This window comes from Acyrthosiphon pisum, chromosome A2 (assembly GCF_005508785.2).
Source record: "Acyrthosiphon pisum isolate AL4f chromosome A2, pea_aphid_22Mar2018_4r6ur, whole genome shotgun sequence".
In the NCBI taxonomy this organism is placed as follows: Eukaryota; Metazoa; Arthropoda; class Insecta; order Hemiptera; family Aphididae; genus Acyrthosiphon; species Acyrthosiphon pisum.
In genome coordinates, this window is record NC_042495.1 from 64,803,064 (window position 1) to 64,818,780 (window position 15,717).

A 15,717-nucleotide genomic window follows, 5' to 3' on the forward strand; every position below is an offset into this window, starting at 1 on the left:
ATTCCTTATAAGATTATCTACCTTTATCAAACAAAAAATATCTATAAGAAAGTCAAATTAAATTTTTATGATCGTTTGAAATTCAAATTTTTACAACATTGGATATTCACTCGATTTCTCATGTAGCGATTTCCTTATTTTGTTGTAATTCAAAAACGAATAACTGCAGATACATGAAAATTTTACTGAATGTTTATATTAGCATTTCCTATACACCATACAATTTTGAAAATATTTTGACTCTTTTTGAGCTGTTTACGGACATTGTAAGTTTTCAATTTTTTTAGTTTTTTTTTCTATAAATATCAATAAAGTTTTATGTGTTGGGCCAAAAAGTGTAAAAATGTAATACAAAGCTCCTGATATATTGTTACAATATCAGTTGAAAAATATTAAAAATACATAGGCACAATTTTTTTTTATAAGCATTTGAAGTTAAAATGTTGACAAAATTTATCAAATTTAAAATTGAATAATTATTTTGTAGTTAAAAATTTATAAAATGTTCAACTTTTATATCTAAGGATTGAAAATTTAAAACAAGATTCCACGTAAATATTTAATTCTGTTGCCAAAAATTCTAAGAAATACATTTACACAGTTTATTTTTATAGTCATTTTAAGTTCAAATTTGGACAAAATTACATATTAAAAAACCTGGAATAAATATTTTATTTATTTTGTTGTGATTGTAATGATTGTATAATATTATTTGTGGGTACTTGAAACTTCTAAAGTATACTATTATATATCTATGATAGTACCACGGTTTGTTGTTGATGTATAACGCGTTACCTGATGGATATTGTGATATGATTAATTTGGAATTTATTATTAATACCTATTATAGGTCAATTTTTTTTTAATACTATATAGATAAGTATACCTACCTATAATAGGTATGTCTAATACCTAGACTGACAAACCGTCTCCGCTCAGAATCGTTTTTCTTATACAGTGATATTATATCATTGAATTCAAATTTAATACTATCCATTATACAGTGACCCACTTGTAACCTACTGTACAGCAGAGCGACATACACTTACCCACCTTTTTTTTGTTGTTGTCGATAACTCGTAACCGCAATAACTGCGTTAAATTCACAATATTATGAGTGGTTTAAACTTTAAAGCATAATATGCACTAAAATATACCTTATATTTTATTATGTCTTGGTTCATGGTTTGAAATCATTAAAACAAATTATGATGCAATATTTATTAATATTTTATTTTGAATGACCGAAATAATATTTATTTACAGTACCATTTTAAATTAAATATTGACCCTAAATTGCCTACACGGAGCGCCGTCTTAAATAATTAAATCTTTCATGCCATACGTGTGTTGAATTTATTGGATGATATTAAATTGAAAAAAAAATTGTTACATAGAATAATATTTTTGAAAACCATTTATATATAGTATTCAGGTAGTGAATATAAAATTTAGTAATCGTCTATCTTCTATCTATCTATATCTATTGATATAAATACAAATGAATGTCGCTTTTTTTCGTAGATACTCGTAATCTTGATAACTACCCTTCAGATTTACTTGAAATTCAACATAGATACTTAGCCAGATTTGGGGAAGGTCAGTATCTATTTCCATTAAATTCAAGATATATATATTTTTATATATTCTTCATAAAAATCTTAATCACTCCCATAAAATAGATGATATCAAATATATTAAAATTCATATATCGCTCATTAGAGGTTTGATATTTAACAGAATAACATACGTTTCTCATAAAATACTTAATAATTCTTATTTAATCTATAACATTTCTCATTATAGGATTGATATTTCCTCAAAAATCTAATTTTCCTATAAAATTCTAGACAATTTTCATAAATTACGTGACACATCAAATAGAATCCTAGCTTTTTCACATTTCATGACATTTCCTTTGAAGAATCGATATAACCTAGAACAGAGTATATTTTAAATAAAATATCACTGAAGTATTCCTTAAAAAGATATGGTAAATCTCGCATGAATACTTTAATACGCCTTTAAATGCAAGATATATTCTAGAAAAGTATAACCTCTAATATATTACTAGACAATTCTTAATAAAGCTATGATATTTTCCATTAGGAGATTGATATTTCACAGAAAAACATAAGAATAAAATCATAGTGAAATGCTTACATTATTACATTATTAAATTATTAGCATACAGAATACGATTATACAATATGACATTATTTCGGCTCAAAAGCAAAGTTAAAAGATATACCTATATACAGCTTACCGACATGTCAATAGAACCACAACAACAACAAATCTCTTGACGAATTTTTTCGTCTGGTTCCATAACGAACGGCTTGGACTTCTGTGTTTGACCACGGTTACAGGCCATCCATTAGTGTCTTTCGTCGTATTCGAAACCGGCAACTCTGTCTTGCAGGCCGTGACAGACGGCAATCCTAAATCGGGAGCATCGCCAGCTAAACTTGGACGTACAGCGATATTCGGCATATATACACATGGCCTACCTTCTAGCGAACCCTTGGAATCACGATGTTACTACGGTTCCGGTATCCGGATATCGCTGGTGACCATTAGAAAGTTTATATTTGGCATTGATCGTCATCCGATCTTTGCAGGTGTCTCGCCAGCTAAATTTGGTCGCACAGCGATATTCGGCATAGATACACATGGTCTGCCCTCCAGCGAACCATTGGAATCACGATGTTCCGACCAACGGTTTTGGTCTATTTCTTCGTAAATCGTCAAATATCAGTTGCATTATATATATTATAAACAATAATAATATGTATGCAGAATAATAATTAATAGATTATTTCCTATACGGAAATACGTTTTAACTGTTAGAACGGTCTTTTTTACGGAACAATGATAAATTATTAGTAATGATTGCAAGAAATGGACATTGATAAGTGGTTACTATGTGACACATACACGAATTGTAGATTTTTCAAAACATGACAAGGAGATTTTTGTTGTTCTTGTAAATCTGAAAGTATCTAGATTCTTTAACATATTATATGGGTACGATAATTATTTATTAAAATGTTATAAGTTATAGTGACCAAGAGTACAAGACTAAAAGTTTTTTTATTGTTTAAATAAAATCTATGAAAATTAATTAATCTTGAAATGTATAATAAATATTATAGCTTTTAAAGTCTATTATAGCTATTGGATTTTTGTTAAAATTAAATTATAATAGGTATATTAATATATATATATATTTTTTTTTTATTATTGTACAAATAGATCTGAGGTAGAGCACATACAAGTATGTTTATGTTGTTGTTCAAATCAAAGGATGCAAAATAAATATTTTTTATAGGTTACTAACCTTTTTCGATTATAATTATTGATGATTTAACACATAGTGAGTACATTTTATTTATCAATGTCCAATGTATAATGTGTCTACTAATTCAATAGTGTTTACATGTGTTTTTAAGTAAATATTGATGTTTATTAAATAATGTACTTAAAATGATTCAGCATTTACAATTGGTGTAAATTATAATAAATATAATTTTGCACGATTATTAGTGCAATCGAAATCACATAAGTGAAAAATCATGTTCTGCCCATTAATTATAGATACCTAATACCTAGATATATTATCATATAATATACATTGTAGTAACAAGTAAAAACACTTAATTTGACACATTTATTGTTTAATGAATAATGTTATAATATTACATCATACCTGTATGGCTGTATATATATTTATTGAAAACTTTAAATAGGTCATGGTATTATCCACGTATGATAAGATTGAACATAAATACGAAAAATATTTCATCTCTTGGAATATTGGTTTCCCATTCACTATTAATTATCGTGTTAAAAAGAACTATACAAATCAAAATTATTGAAAACCAATTAACATTTTAATTATTAAACGTTTATGATGTAACTACTTGTACATCTGTCTAAATACGTATATTTGATACACATTTATTATTTTTGTTTAAACACTAAATATACATTTTTCGCCTATTTTTTGCTTATAAGCTATTTTATCATTATGACTGTTTCAATTAATTTTATTTTAAATTATACTATGGATTAATTATTAATTTATTTTTCATCATTAAAGGATAATCACCTTATAAACGCATTTATAAAATATTTGGTGTGCCTCTGCTGTACAGTAGGTTACAAGTGGGTCACTGCAGGGCTGGCGTTACACATTATGGGGCACCATTCTAAATAATATAAAGTAATATTAATAATAAATTAAAATACATTTGTAAATTTCCTATCTATAGAGACATAGAGTGACTGACCGTAACTTGTGGACGAAGTTTACTACCACAAAAAAAGCGTCCATAGAAAAAAAATACTTATATCATTGTAAAACTAATAGATCTGATCCTTCGCTACACTCAGAATCTAAAAATGAATGAAGAGATTTAAGAGTTGCTTTATAAAATACTCCTATAATTAGTAGTGCTAGAGTAGATTATTAACTTACTTTATTGAAATGGACTGAAACTTAATCATGCGCAAACCTATGATTTCATATTAGTTTAGCCTTAGACTGTTAAGACTTTAAGTAAATAATTCAGTACCTAATTACGATTTAAATTGTTTATCCTCTTCAATGTATTGTAAACATTAAATATTTTTCAATATGTTTGAGATTTTTTAAGTTTTTAAGAAATATAAAATAACCTTATAAATAAAGGTTGGATTACACGTATACGGATATCAAAGAACTAATATATTAATCCTATATTAATAATTAATTATTATAGGTATGTTTATATTATAGATAATCTATAATAGATTTATCAAATAATATCAGAGAACGAGATAAGATAATATCAAAACATTAAAATAATATTTTGGATTATGGTAGGTATTATTTACACTATTAAATAATACAAAATTGAGACGTTGTGTCAGCCTCAGAGACTGGAACCTATAGGGTGTTTCGGTTGCGGTTATTAAATTAATTTTTTTAAGGGTTCCGGTTTCGTTTCGGTTTTCTAAAAAAATATAAGGGTTCTAGAACTGGTTAATACCGGTTTTTGAATATACCGGTTAATTTCGGTTAATTTTGATTTCTGATTATTAAAGATTTATTAAAAAAATAGTCTGAAATAATTTATTTATTCATGTTTAAATTATAATTATTTCATGAAAATAGAAGGTATTATGAAAAGTTAAAAAAACATTAAAACATTAAAACACAATACCAACATCTCCATTGCTGCGACTGCTACCGTGCTAGGTCAGCGCACGTTGACAATGTCATATAAAATGGATTTTCTTATCTACTATTTTTAGTTTTACAATGTTGAATAATATTATGCCCGTATTATTATTTATAACTATATATTTTCACTCGACTAGAGGTTTATTTCTATTAATAATCAATTGGTTGATAGTGTTGATACGACTCTCTGATTCTACGTCGACGAATTACAAGTCACAACACAAAATAAAAAAAACATTAAAAGATTTTACTTTTATTTTTCTGAACCTGCAAATGGACAAACAAAATAGTCATTTCTATAGTCTTACTTTTACTAGTCCAAATAACTAGTCTACTCTAACCTAAATAACCGTTTAGATTCTGTGGAACTTTGAATGTATTTATTTTACAATGATGTGCGTGTTTTTTTTTTTTTTTTGTGTCTGTCATCACCTTTTAGGACAGTAAAAGTGCTTGGATTTTCTTCAACAATATCTTTTCTGATAGGAAAGTGAATCTAGTTGGTACTTTGGGGGGTCAAAAGTAAAAATTTCCCAGTAGTTTTCAAAAGCGACGTGAAAACAAAAGAAAAATTAAGGAAAAACGGGAATTTTTACGCAAAATCTGTTTTCGAGAAAATCGATTTTGGTTTTTAGTGCAACTCTAAAACAAATGACCATAGGTACATACAATTTTGACTGGGTGTTTGTATTAACATTTTCTATACACCATAATATTTTCCAAATATTTTGACTTATTTTGAGCTGTTTACAGACATTTGTAGTTTCCATTTTTTTTATTTTTTTTAATATAAATATCAATAAAATTTTATTTGTTGGTTAAAAAAGCTTGAAAATTTAATAGAAGGTTTCTATTATATTGTTTCAAAGGTGGATGAAAAAAATTAAAAATCCATAATCACAATTTTTTTTTATAAGCATCTAAAGTTCAAATATTGACAAAATACGTAAAAATGACGAAAATTTGCAAATTATTTTGAGTTAGAAATTCATGAAAAATTTTCTTTTTAAATCTAAGATTTGAAAATTTAATACAAGATTTAACATAAGTTTGTCTACCCTTTTCAAAAAAAAATGTCTACAAGCAAGTCAAATTAAATTTTTATGAGCGCTTGAAATTCATATTTTTACAACATTTGATATTCACTCGATTTCTTACGTAACGATTATCTTATTTTGTTCTAATTAAAAAAACAAGTGACTGTAGAAACTTGAAAATTTCATTGAATGTTTAAATTAGCATTTTCTATATACGATAAGATTTTGAAAATAATTTGACTCTTTTTGAGCTGTTTACGGACATTGCCAGTTTTCAATTTTTTTAGTTTTTTTTTCTATAAATATCAATAAAGTTTTATCTGTTGGGTAAAAAAGAGTAAAAATTTAATACAAGGCTCCTGATATATTGTTAAAATAGTAGTTAAAAATATTAAAAATACATAGGCACAATTTTTTTTTTATAAGCATTTAGAAATCGAATTTTGACAAAATTTATCAAATTTAAAATTGAATAATTATTTTGTATTTAAAAATTCATAATATGTTCAACTTGTATACCTATGGATTGAAAATTTAAAAGAAGATTCCACGTAAGTAGTTAATTCTGTTACCAAAAAATCTAAAAAATACATAAGCACAGTTTATTTTTATAGTCATTTTAAGTTCAAATGTGGACGAAATTATATATTAAAAAACCTAGAATAACTATTTTTGTTATTTTTTTGTGATAGTATAATAATATTATTCGTGGGTACTTGAAACTTCTAAAGTAAACTATTATATGTACCTATGATAGTATCACGGTTTGTTGTTGGTGTATAACGCGTTATAACTTATAAGTACCTAATGGATATTTTGATATGATTAATTTGGAATTCATTATCAATTAATATGGCTTACGTAAATACATTATACAAACAAAATTGTATGACCCTAAATTGCCTATACAATACGCCGTTCGATAAGTACCCATAACAACTACTTCACATTTGATGGTGCGCAGGTAAAGGGGAGTAAGACGCGTAAGTCAAACTCTATAAGAAAAATCTAAATACTTTCTATTACATATTATGTACAACTATACCATCCTGCTAAATTTTTTTCGAATAGAATAATGATTTTTTTTTTATCCAAACCGTTTGAAGTAGGTATACATTTTTATTTCAAATAATTTACACAAGATATTCGTCAAACACACCACAGATTTAATATTTGCACTCGTTCACACCCACACGTCATGTACACAATTTAAGCCACGATAAAACCACTGTAGTTTGAAGTGTTTAATGCCGGTTACACTATAATAATATACTATGTAAGCACTCGGGTGTATAGGAATTATTGTTTCATTTTGCATACACATGTATAATATACAATATACATAACACTTATATAGTATATCATATATACGTTACAAATTCACGTATGCGCAGGAATACCTATATGGCATTTAACTATTTAAGTATGTCACGCTGTTATTAAATCGCAAATGTATGTATAGGTTTACATATTCTGTACATGTTTACACTTTGCAGTGTAATGTATATTATATGAAAAAAACTGCAGTTTATTCTGTTGTTGTGCACGGGGTAAACAATTGCGATAAAATGTATACAGCATACTATTTGTATGTATATTATGATATTATATGACTGCATAAAATTGGATTCACGTGCGAAGGCTGTTGCTGAAACGTGTAGTGAAGCACTGTACGTTGTATTTAAGTTGATCCCTGTGTATACTAAAAACTATATAAATCCGTATCAGACTTCATTGATTTCTATATTTATAATATTACATAATATATACATTTATATCTGCTATTTTACATCTCTGGCCTTACTTGCTGTTTTTACTAAAAAAGTGTTTTAAATTTATAAGTTATTCAATAAAATTTTTTTTTATTTTTATCAAGTGGACAGTAATAAAATTTGAAACCACATATCTAGTACCTACCTAAGTTTTGAAATTTTTGATTTTCGTAATTCGCCGTAACTATTGGAATTACACATGTCTAAAATACAAAATATGCAAGAACATTTATGTAAGAAATATGACTTATCGTTGAAATATTTAAAAATGTTTAATATAAAATGTAGGTTTGTCGATTTGTTCAAAATTGTATGAAATATACTGAACTGTAATCGACTTTTCAATATTCAGACTTCATAAAAATATTTATTTAAATAAAAATCCGTTCCCTACTAATAGGTAGGTAGGTATGTTTTACTTGGTAATATGTTTTTATAATGTGCGTAGACATCATTTAGGTACGACTCATAATATCAATATGGCGTTGAACAAATAAAATAACTACTACCACAACAACATTTTCTGTTTTAAATTCAAGCGATTCGTCACGTTAAAATAATTTAATAAACATACTACATAGGTAGTATAACAGACTAATTTATACATATCGAGCTAGACGGTAGTCAAACGAACAGTAAAATCATATCTGATATTAGTATAGATTATACGAACCTACGCATCAAGAAAATCAGTAACGATTGGCGTGAAAATCAAAAATTTAAACAGAACGATGTTGTAATTAATTTCAAACATTACGGTGTAAAAATACCTACATTGCACACCTATAATACTACCTATTTTACTTTATCGTTTGAGCGATATATTGTAGGTAACGCGTGTTGAACATATTAAGTCATAATATAAACGCGTTTTGTATACTAATAATAATAAATATTATGCCTGATAGTTGATGCTTATGAGGCGAAGCCGTGAATGTAACCCTGTGACCATTGTAGTTCAATGCCTCGACTGGTGGTTAGGTATCATTTGTTGTAACTCTTGACGAACAACAATATTATTATTATTACTCTCATGCCGTCTCATCGAGTGCGAGATATTGTGAATCGTACGTTACGTGTTTGTATAATGCCTATTGAATAATACATATTATATTAATGTAATGCGTACCTATATTATTATAAAATTTATTTTGATAGGTATTCCGACCAATGGACGAGAAGAAAAAAAATGAATTGTCGTGGTGGGGGAAACTATACCCTACGGCCTTAGATTATACTTCAATATACACGTCCTACAACGGGTCAACGACTAACGATCGTTAAATACCTACCTAATAATGTATCAATTATCAATATAAATCATAATATCAACAACGATGGGCGGTGGCGCGAGCTTCTTTTCCGCATGTTCACGAGAAGAGAGAAATTGCATTCGCGGATGCCGTAACATTGATTAATTATACGTATATTTAATCAATGGCCGTATCAAAAAATAATACGCAAATAAAAAATTGCAAGGTCATGTGTAATATTATAAACATAAGTACATAGCATATCACAAATCATAATATTATTATTTATTATACATTAATATTAATAAAATACCCAATGCATCGAAGCGCCCGTTGTGCCTTGTGCAACACGTTTTAAGATAGCGTCGCGCGTTGCCGTTATCACGCAATGCTGATGCGGTCGCAGTGTAATGGGTGAATTGGTCGGATGGAGGTTACCGAGCGCACAGGTCGTTACCGTTACCACGGCGGTTGTCAATGGTGCGCGGTATAGACCGCCGCTGACCATTGAGGGTACCTATGGCCGGCCTACCGCTGAGAACGCAAACGGCTCTTATCATTTATCATTTTTTTTCTTTTCAAAAATTTAATAATATTATTGTGCACTACCTGTTACTATTACTATTATTATTATTATTCGTTATTATTTATTGAGAATTGAGATTTATGTGAATCTTCACTCAGCCAGCACAGTCAGCCCCGTGTAACGACGACTACCGGACTACGATTCGACTTCGTCAAAGTACGTAGAGAACTAAATGAGCAACTTTATATCGCTTCATCTTGTCGAACCATTACGTTGATTAAATAAAACAGCATTAATTTCCGACGAATCGGGTTCTCAGGGTAGGTTGTGACCATGTTCAGGCGTTGGTGATGTGCTTAGTTTGGATGCTGCTACGATATTGTCTCTGCCATAATTGTTTGTCCGGTGGCTGTCCGTCGACTGAGATTCACGCGATAGGTTTTGTTTGAATCAGAGACAGCGACCGTCATGGACTGGAAGGCAAACATACGCCAACAACTGGAGAGCAGAAACTCCAGGGAGACGACCAGCTTTCAAAATCTTATCACTTTCTGTGAGTATACCCAATTCTGACTTGATTCCATTGTAATTGTTACTTACAATTTGGTTATATCATTTTAAATTTTCAGATAACAAAATTTATGACAGTTCACTTCTGTTGCGAGCACAAAACATTCAGCTAGAATCCCAAATCATACGTGGTAATACTGGTGGGGATTATGTGTACTCTGAAAAAATATCGGCTTTAGAACAAAAATTGCTTCTGCAACAAGAAGAATTGACCGAATTACATCGCAGACGTGGGGAAAATGCTCAAATGATTATAGATTTAAATGCAAAATTACAATTGACCGAGCAAACACTTACAAGTAAAAACAACAGGTCTGTGATTGCGTACAAATTATTCAATACTTGAATATTAACTGATTGTTGAATTATTTGTCTGTTATTACTTAATAAATAAATAAATTCTTAGAATAATATGATGATGCTATAGTAGTAATAAAACTATATTTGCACAATCTTGTTAACTGAATCATAGTAATTCTGTTACTAATGTAATATAGAAAAAGTTGGTTAGTATTATATTCAATTCATTTTTTAGAATAAATTATATTCTATTTTATTATGTCTAGTTTTTTTTATATGGTTATATAACAGTAATGTAAACAATATTATTTGCCATTTTGTATGCAAAAAAAAAATATTTTATAAGTTACAACATTATTTTTAGAACATGTTAAAATGTATGTTATTTTAATAATTTAAGTGCCGTAAAATACCTATACCTTTTACACTTTGGTATAAAGTACATTATACTAAAAACCTTAACAATAAGTAACTCAATAATTTTTTATGAATGCAATAACAAGTTAGGTAGTTAATTGTATTTAAAAATTAATTCCATAATCAAATATTAGTTTTAAGTGCCTACCATTAGTGGTATAATAACTAATTGTTATTCTTAGTGGATGAATATATAGACTGTTAATACTTGTAAGAAGTATTTTTTAAATTATATAATTTTTTATTTAAGTATGAACAATATGTAATAAATGTTCTCATTATATATAATCGTTTAAGTACTCATTAATGAATTCCATATTTTATTTTTGTTAATATAATTCTTCATTTGTCTATAAATAGGTACTTAGTTCAAATAAATATTTTTTTTGTTTATTTGAATAATTCATTTTAAATAAAAAGCACACTTATACTGTAAACTTAATTTGAGTCATATTTGATAAGTAGTATATTAAGTAATTTTTAAATAAATTAAGCATTTTTAAAAGTATTTTAAGTCTAGTTTTGTAAAATCTTGTATAACTTAACATTTGTCTACTCTATGTACTATTTTATATGATCTTATATTTTAAAGAATAATGTATATTTATAAAATAGGTTACAATTTAGAACTCTAGTAATTTATAAACTGAAACAAGTAGAGATATTTATTCTTCAAAATTTTTTAGGTATTATATTATAATATACAGTTATATTGATATCTTGTGAATGTTTTTATGTATAGTTGGTAATTTTTTTTAAGGTTCTATTAAAATGTATACTCTACATCTTAGCTACAATTATACCTTTTAAAATATTTTGTTAATATTATGGTACTTTAAAGTAATATTATATTTTAAACTTTTTTGAAAATATTTCTTATAAGGAAATAGTAAACTAATATTTTGTTAAGTATGCAGTATGTTTAATAGTGTAATTGAGTTAAACTAAAATATAATGTGATAAATCCAATTTTTGAAATTAATTTTCAATCAGAAATTCTTTTAATATGTGGTGTTGGGCAACCTCAGAAAATTGAAATCATGTTTTGTTGAATAATATACAAACAATTTATATTGCCTTAAATATGAAAATTATATTTTTATTTGTACTTTTATTTATGTAACTTATTAAGCATGCTGTAAATATTAGAATAGAACAATAATATAAGAACCATACTTAATTATTTTAAAGTAATCGTAAAGTAAATTATTAAATATAGTATTTAACATTGTAAATTTAAATTAGTGATTAAAAGTACCTACATAATTATGAACTAAGATGATTAGTATTTATAAAGATTTTATGAATCCAATTCTCAACATCATGTTCGTCTATAATTTATTTTTGATGTAGTAAATTTTAATTATGTGTTGTTATTGAATGTAGTAATATTTTAATTTTAAAATATCATTCTACTTCATCAATTATAACTCATTTAAAAATTAACGACCCACCTTCAGTACGCCGATTACAACTTGGACGCCCGTACGACCTTCTAAATTAATTTTCTTTCAAATTAATAAGAATTTCTCATTATTAAATAATAAATATAATATACATAATTAATGTATTATATCTTCGAGATCACTGTAAATATTATTGTAGTAATTTTGTAATTATTATTGTAACTACTATCTATATTTATTTGCATTATATACATTTATATTTATTGTTTTTAAAAAATGATATTTGATGTATTTAACAATAAGTTCAGATGGTTAAGTCAGGAAAACTTAAATAATAAAAATAAAAAACAAAAATTAAGAATTTGTTTTAATTTTTACATATTGTTGCTAAGTTTTGAATACAAAGTCTTAATGATTAATACTTTTATGAATAGCATATAATATTATGTGTATGAATAATAACTATTAATTAAAATTATTATGTCACTATTAATGTTACTATAAGTGTATAATAGACAAATATTTTTATGAAAAAAATGGGTTGCTTTATATTATTTTTTATTGTTTTATAATTTAAACTACTAAAAAATTGTATGACATTTTATGATTGCAGTTTGAATGAAAATGTAAAGTTAGTTGCTAGTTTACGAGCCGAAATATCTTTATATCAGAAAAATAACTCGGAGCTAAAACAATTAAATCAAGTTCTCAAAGATGAGCACCAAGCACTACAGTTGGCTTTTACTAAACTTGAAGAAAAATTACGGACTTTACAAGTAATTGTTTGTTATTATTTATTATATTATAGTAATTTTTTAGGCTATAGTAATTATTATTTAAACTCAACAGCAAACTACTAAAATCCTTTAACATTTTTTTAAATTTATATAGAGCTTAAAAATGTTGGTAATATTACATTAAGCACATTTGAGTTTTATATTCATAAATCGTAGGTCATAATTTATAAGAGTTATATTTTTTTCTAATACTACCTAAACCTAATTTAAACAAATGTATTAAAAACCATTACATACTTTTACAATCATAAATTCATTATCAAAATAAATAATATTATAATATAGTTTAAATTAGGTAAGTACCTAATTTAATTTTATTAAATGAGATTTAAATAATTCATTGGGAATGCATGTGAAAAGCAAAACAATTTATAATACTCAATACTTTTTATCTAATTATAAGAATGAATTGTGACCCAGAAGTCGAAGACATCCGTTTTTTTCTAAAACATGAAATAATGAACAAATAAGGCTGTTGAGAAATATTGGAACTTCTTTATAAATGCTATTATAAAATGTAGGGGGATCTAGGGTACCTAGTCACCCTCCCAAAACTCTACCTATGATTAAAATAATATCCATAGTAACAATTTACATTTTTGTTCAATAATGTGTTCATAATTAGTTATATGAGCAAGTTCTATTTATATATTAGACATTTCATAGTTGTAAAATATTTAAATAGTAGTTCAAATGATTATTATAGTCGCATATTTTAGTATTAGCAGGGAATATGTACAAGAACACGTGTATATATGTTGTGGTTTCTATGTTCTTTCTGTATAATAATATGTACAACTCTTAAAAAACTAGTTGATCATAAATTAGGAAATATGACATAAAGTGTTACATTTTTATGTGAAAATAGACTTTATTGCAGTTTCTTAATTGCAGTTATATTACAACATAATACTTAGTACTTTTTATTCAAAATTTGTATTTGATTTTAACTTAAGAAAACAAGTATAAAGATGACCCTGACAAAATGTGTTATATCGTCATACTACGTCATTTCAAATGAATAAATCTAAATATTATTCAAAATAAATGTGTTAAGGAAATCATTCAGCCTATTTTTAACTTAAAATAAACAAACATACATTTGATTCACAAATACTGCGTGTTGAATGACATAATAAAGTACCTACGGCAAATTAAAATGTTTAAATATTATATCTATGATTATCAACACCTACCTACGTGTTTTCAATATATTTTAATATTTTCTTATAAATTCGAAATATTATTTTAGAATACAGTATTTTTTATAAAACTGTTTGTTAATAATTTTATCGATTATTATTATTTATTACAATATTTGTATATTATAACACGACAATGATTATGTCTTATCGTTAATCATTCTCGCGTGTCATCTTCAAATTAATGTATAATTTTTATAATAGATTACATTTCCATATTATCATAATATATATTTTTGTATACATATACAGGGCGTAGATATTATATATTATAGTAATGCAATGTATAATCCAATGTACACATTAATCCAGTTGATATATAGAACAGATGATACATAAAACTACGCGGTAGGTATGTATTTTACGTAATGAGTAATAGTTTTATTCTATGGCATCGGGAACTATTTTACTTAAAGACACACATTTTCACATTGCTTACCTACTGTATTTTAAAGTTGGTGCATTTCTTTATTTTTTGTTTTAAACTGTTTTTTTTTTGTTCAAAACGATGTTTTAAATAAAACAACTTAAAACAAAACAGTTGAAAACAAAAAATAAAGTTTAAAAAAAAAAAAACACAATATTCACGTGGATTTTACACTATTTTAAACAATAATTACCAAAACGTTTCAAACAAATGTTTTAAATTTATGTTTTAAACATGTGTAAAACATTGCATTTTAAACATAACGACCCTAGCTGTAGTGTATTTACAATGCGTATATAATATATATAGTTAATTGTAATTTGTAATTTAACATGAACGGATAGTTTAAAGGAATTACTCAGTAGTAACACTATTGTCGTGATTTTTTTTCTTTAAATATATTTTATGTTAAGAGTTTAGACCAGTTTCTCTTTTGCCTTCTTGAAGGATTTCTTGGTTGTTTTTCGTAGTCAATGGCTAGGATCAGTGGATTTATAAGGTGGATACAAACAATTAAGACAACTTAACTGTATGTTTTATTGATTATAGTTTACTTACTAATTTAATAATGAGATGTTTCCAATGTTGGATTTTATCATTATATATTATTTATTAAATATTGATATGTATTCATATGTAGTAAGTTATTAAATGCACTTATTATTATGTTGTCGAATAGACTTTAAATAGTCTTTTTTTTAAATAATAATAACAAAAAATGTTTGAGGATTGAATACATACAAATTAAATTTTTCCTTATAGATCAATGAACGAAATCATTTT

General features: G+C 26.3%; 1 protein-coding gene across 2 annotated transcripts in view; it reads left to right on the forward strand.

Moving 5' to 3' along the window:
• Nucleotides 1–9,870: 9,870 nt before the first annotated feature.
• LOC100167285 (autophagy-related protein 16-1) overlaps nucleotides 9,871–15,717 on the forward strand; it is a 173,398-nt gene continuing 167,551 nt past the window's right edge. Inside the window, exons 1-4 of one of the 2 annotated variants that reach the window (XM_003248499.4) lie at nucleotides 9,871–10,031; nucleotides 10,135–10,368; nucleotides 10,445–10,697; nucleotides 13,122–13,284. In XM_003248499.4, coding sequence (XP_003248547.1) covers nucleotides 10,284–10,368; nucleotides 10,445–10,697; nucleotides 13,122–13,284 — 501 coding nt within the window. In that variant the 5' untranslated portion in view covers nucleotides 9,871–10,031; nucleotides 10,135–10,283. The remainder of the gene's footprint in view (nucleotides 10,032–10,134; nucleotides 10,369–10,444; nucleotides 10,698–13,121; nucleotides 13,285–15,717) is intronic. The other variant, XM_029490336.1, reaches the window with a different exon arrangement.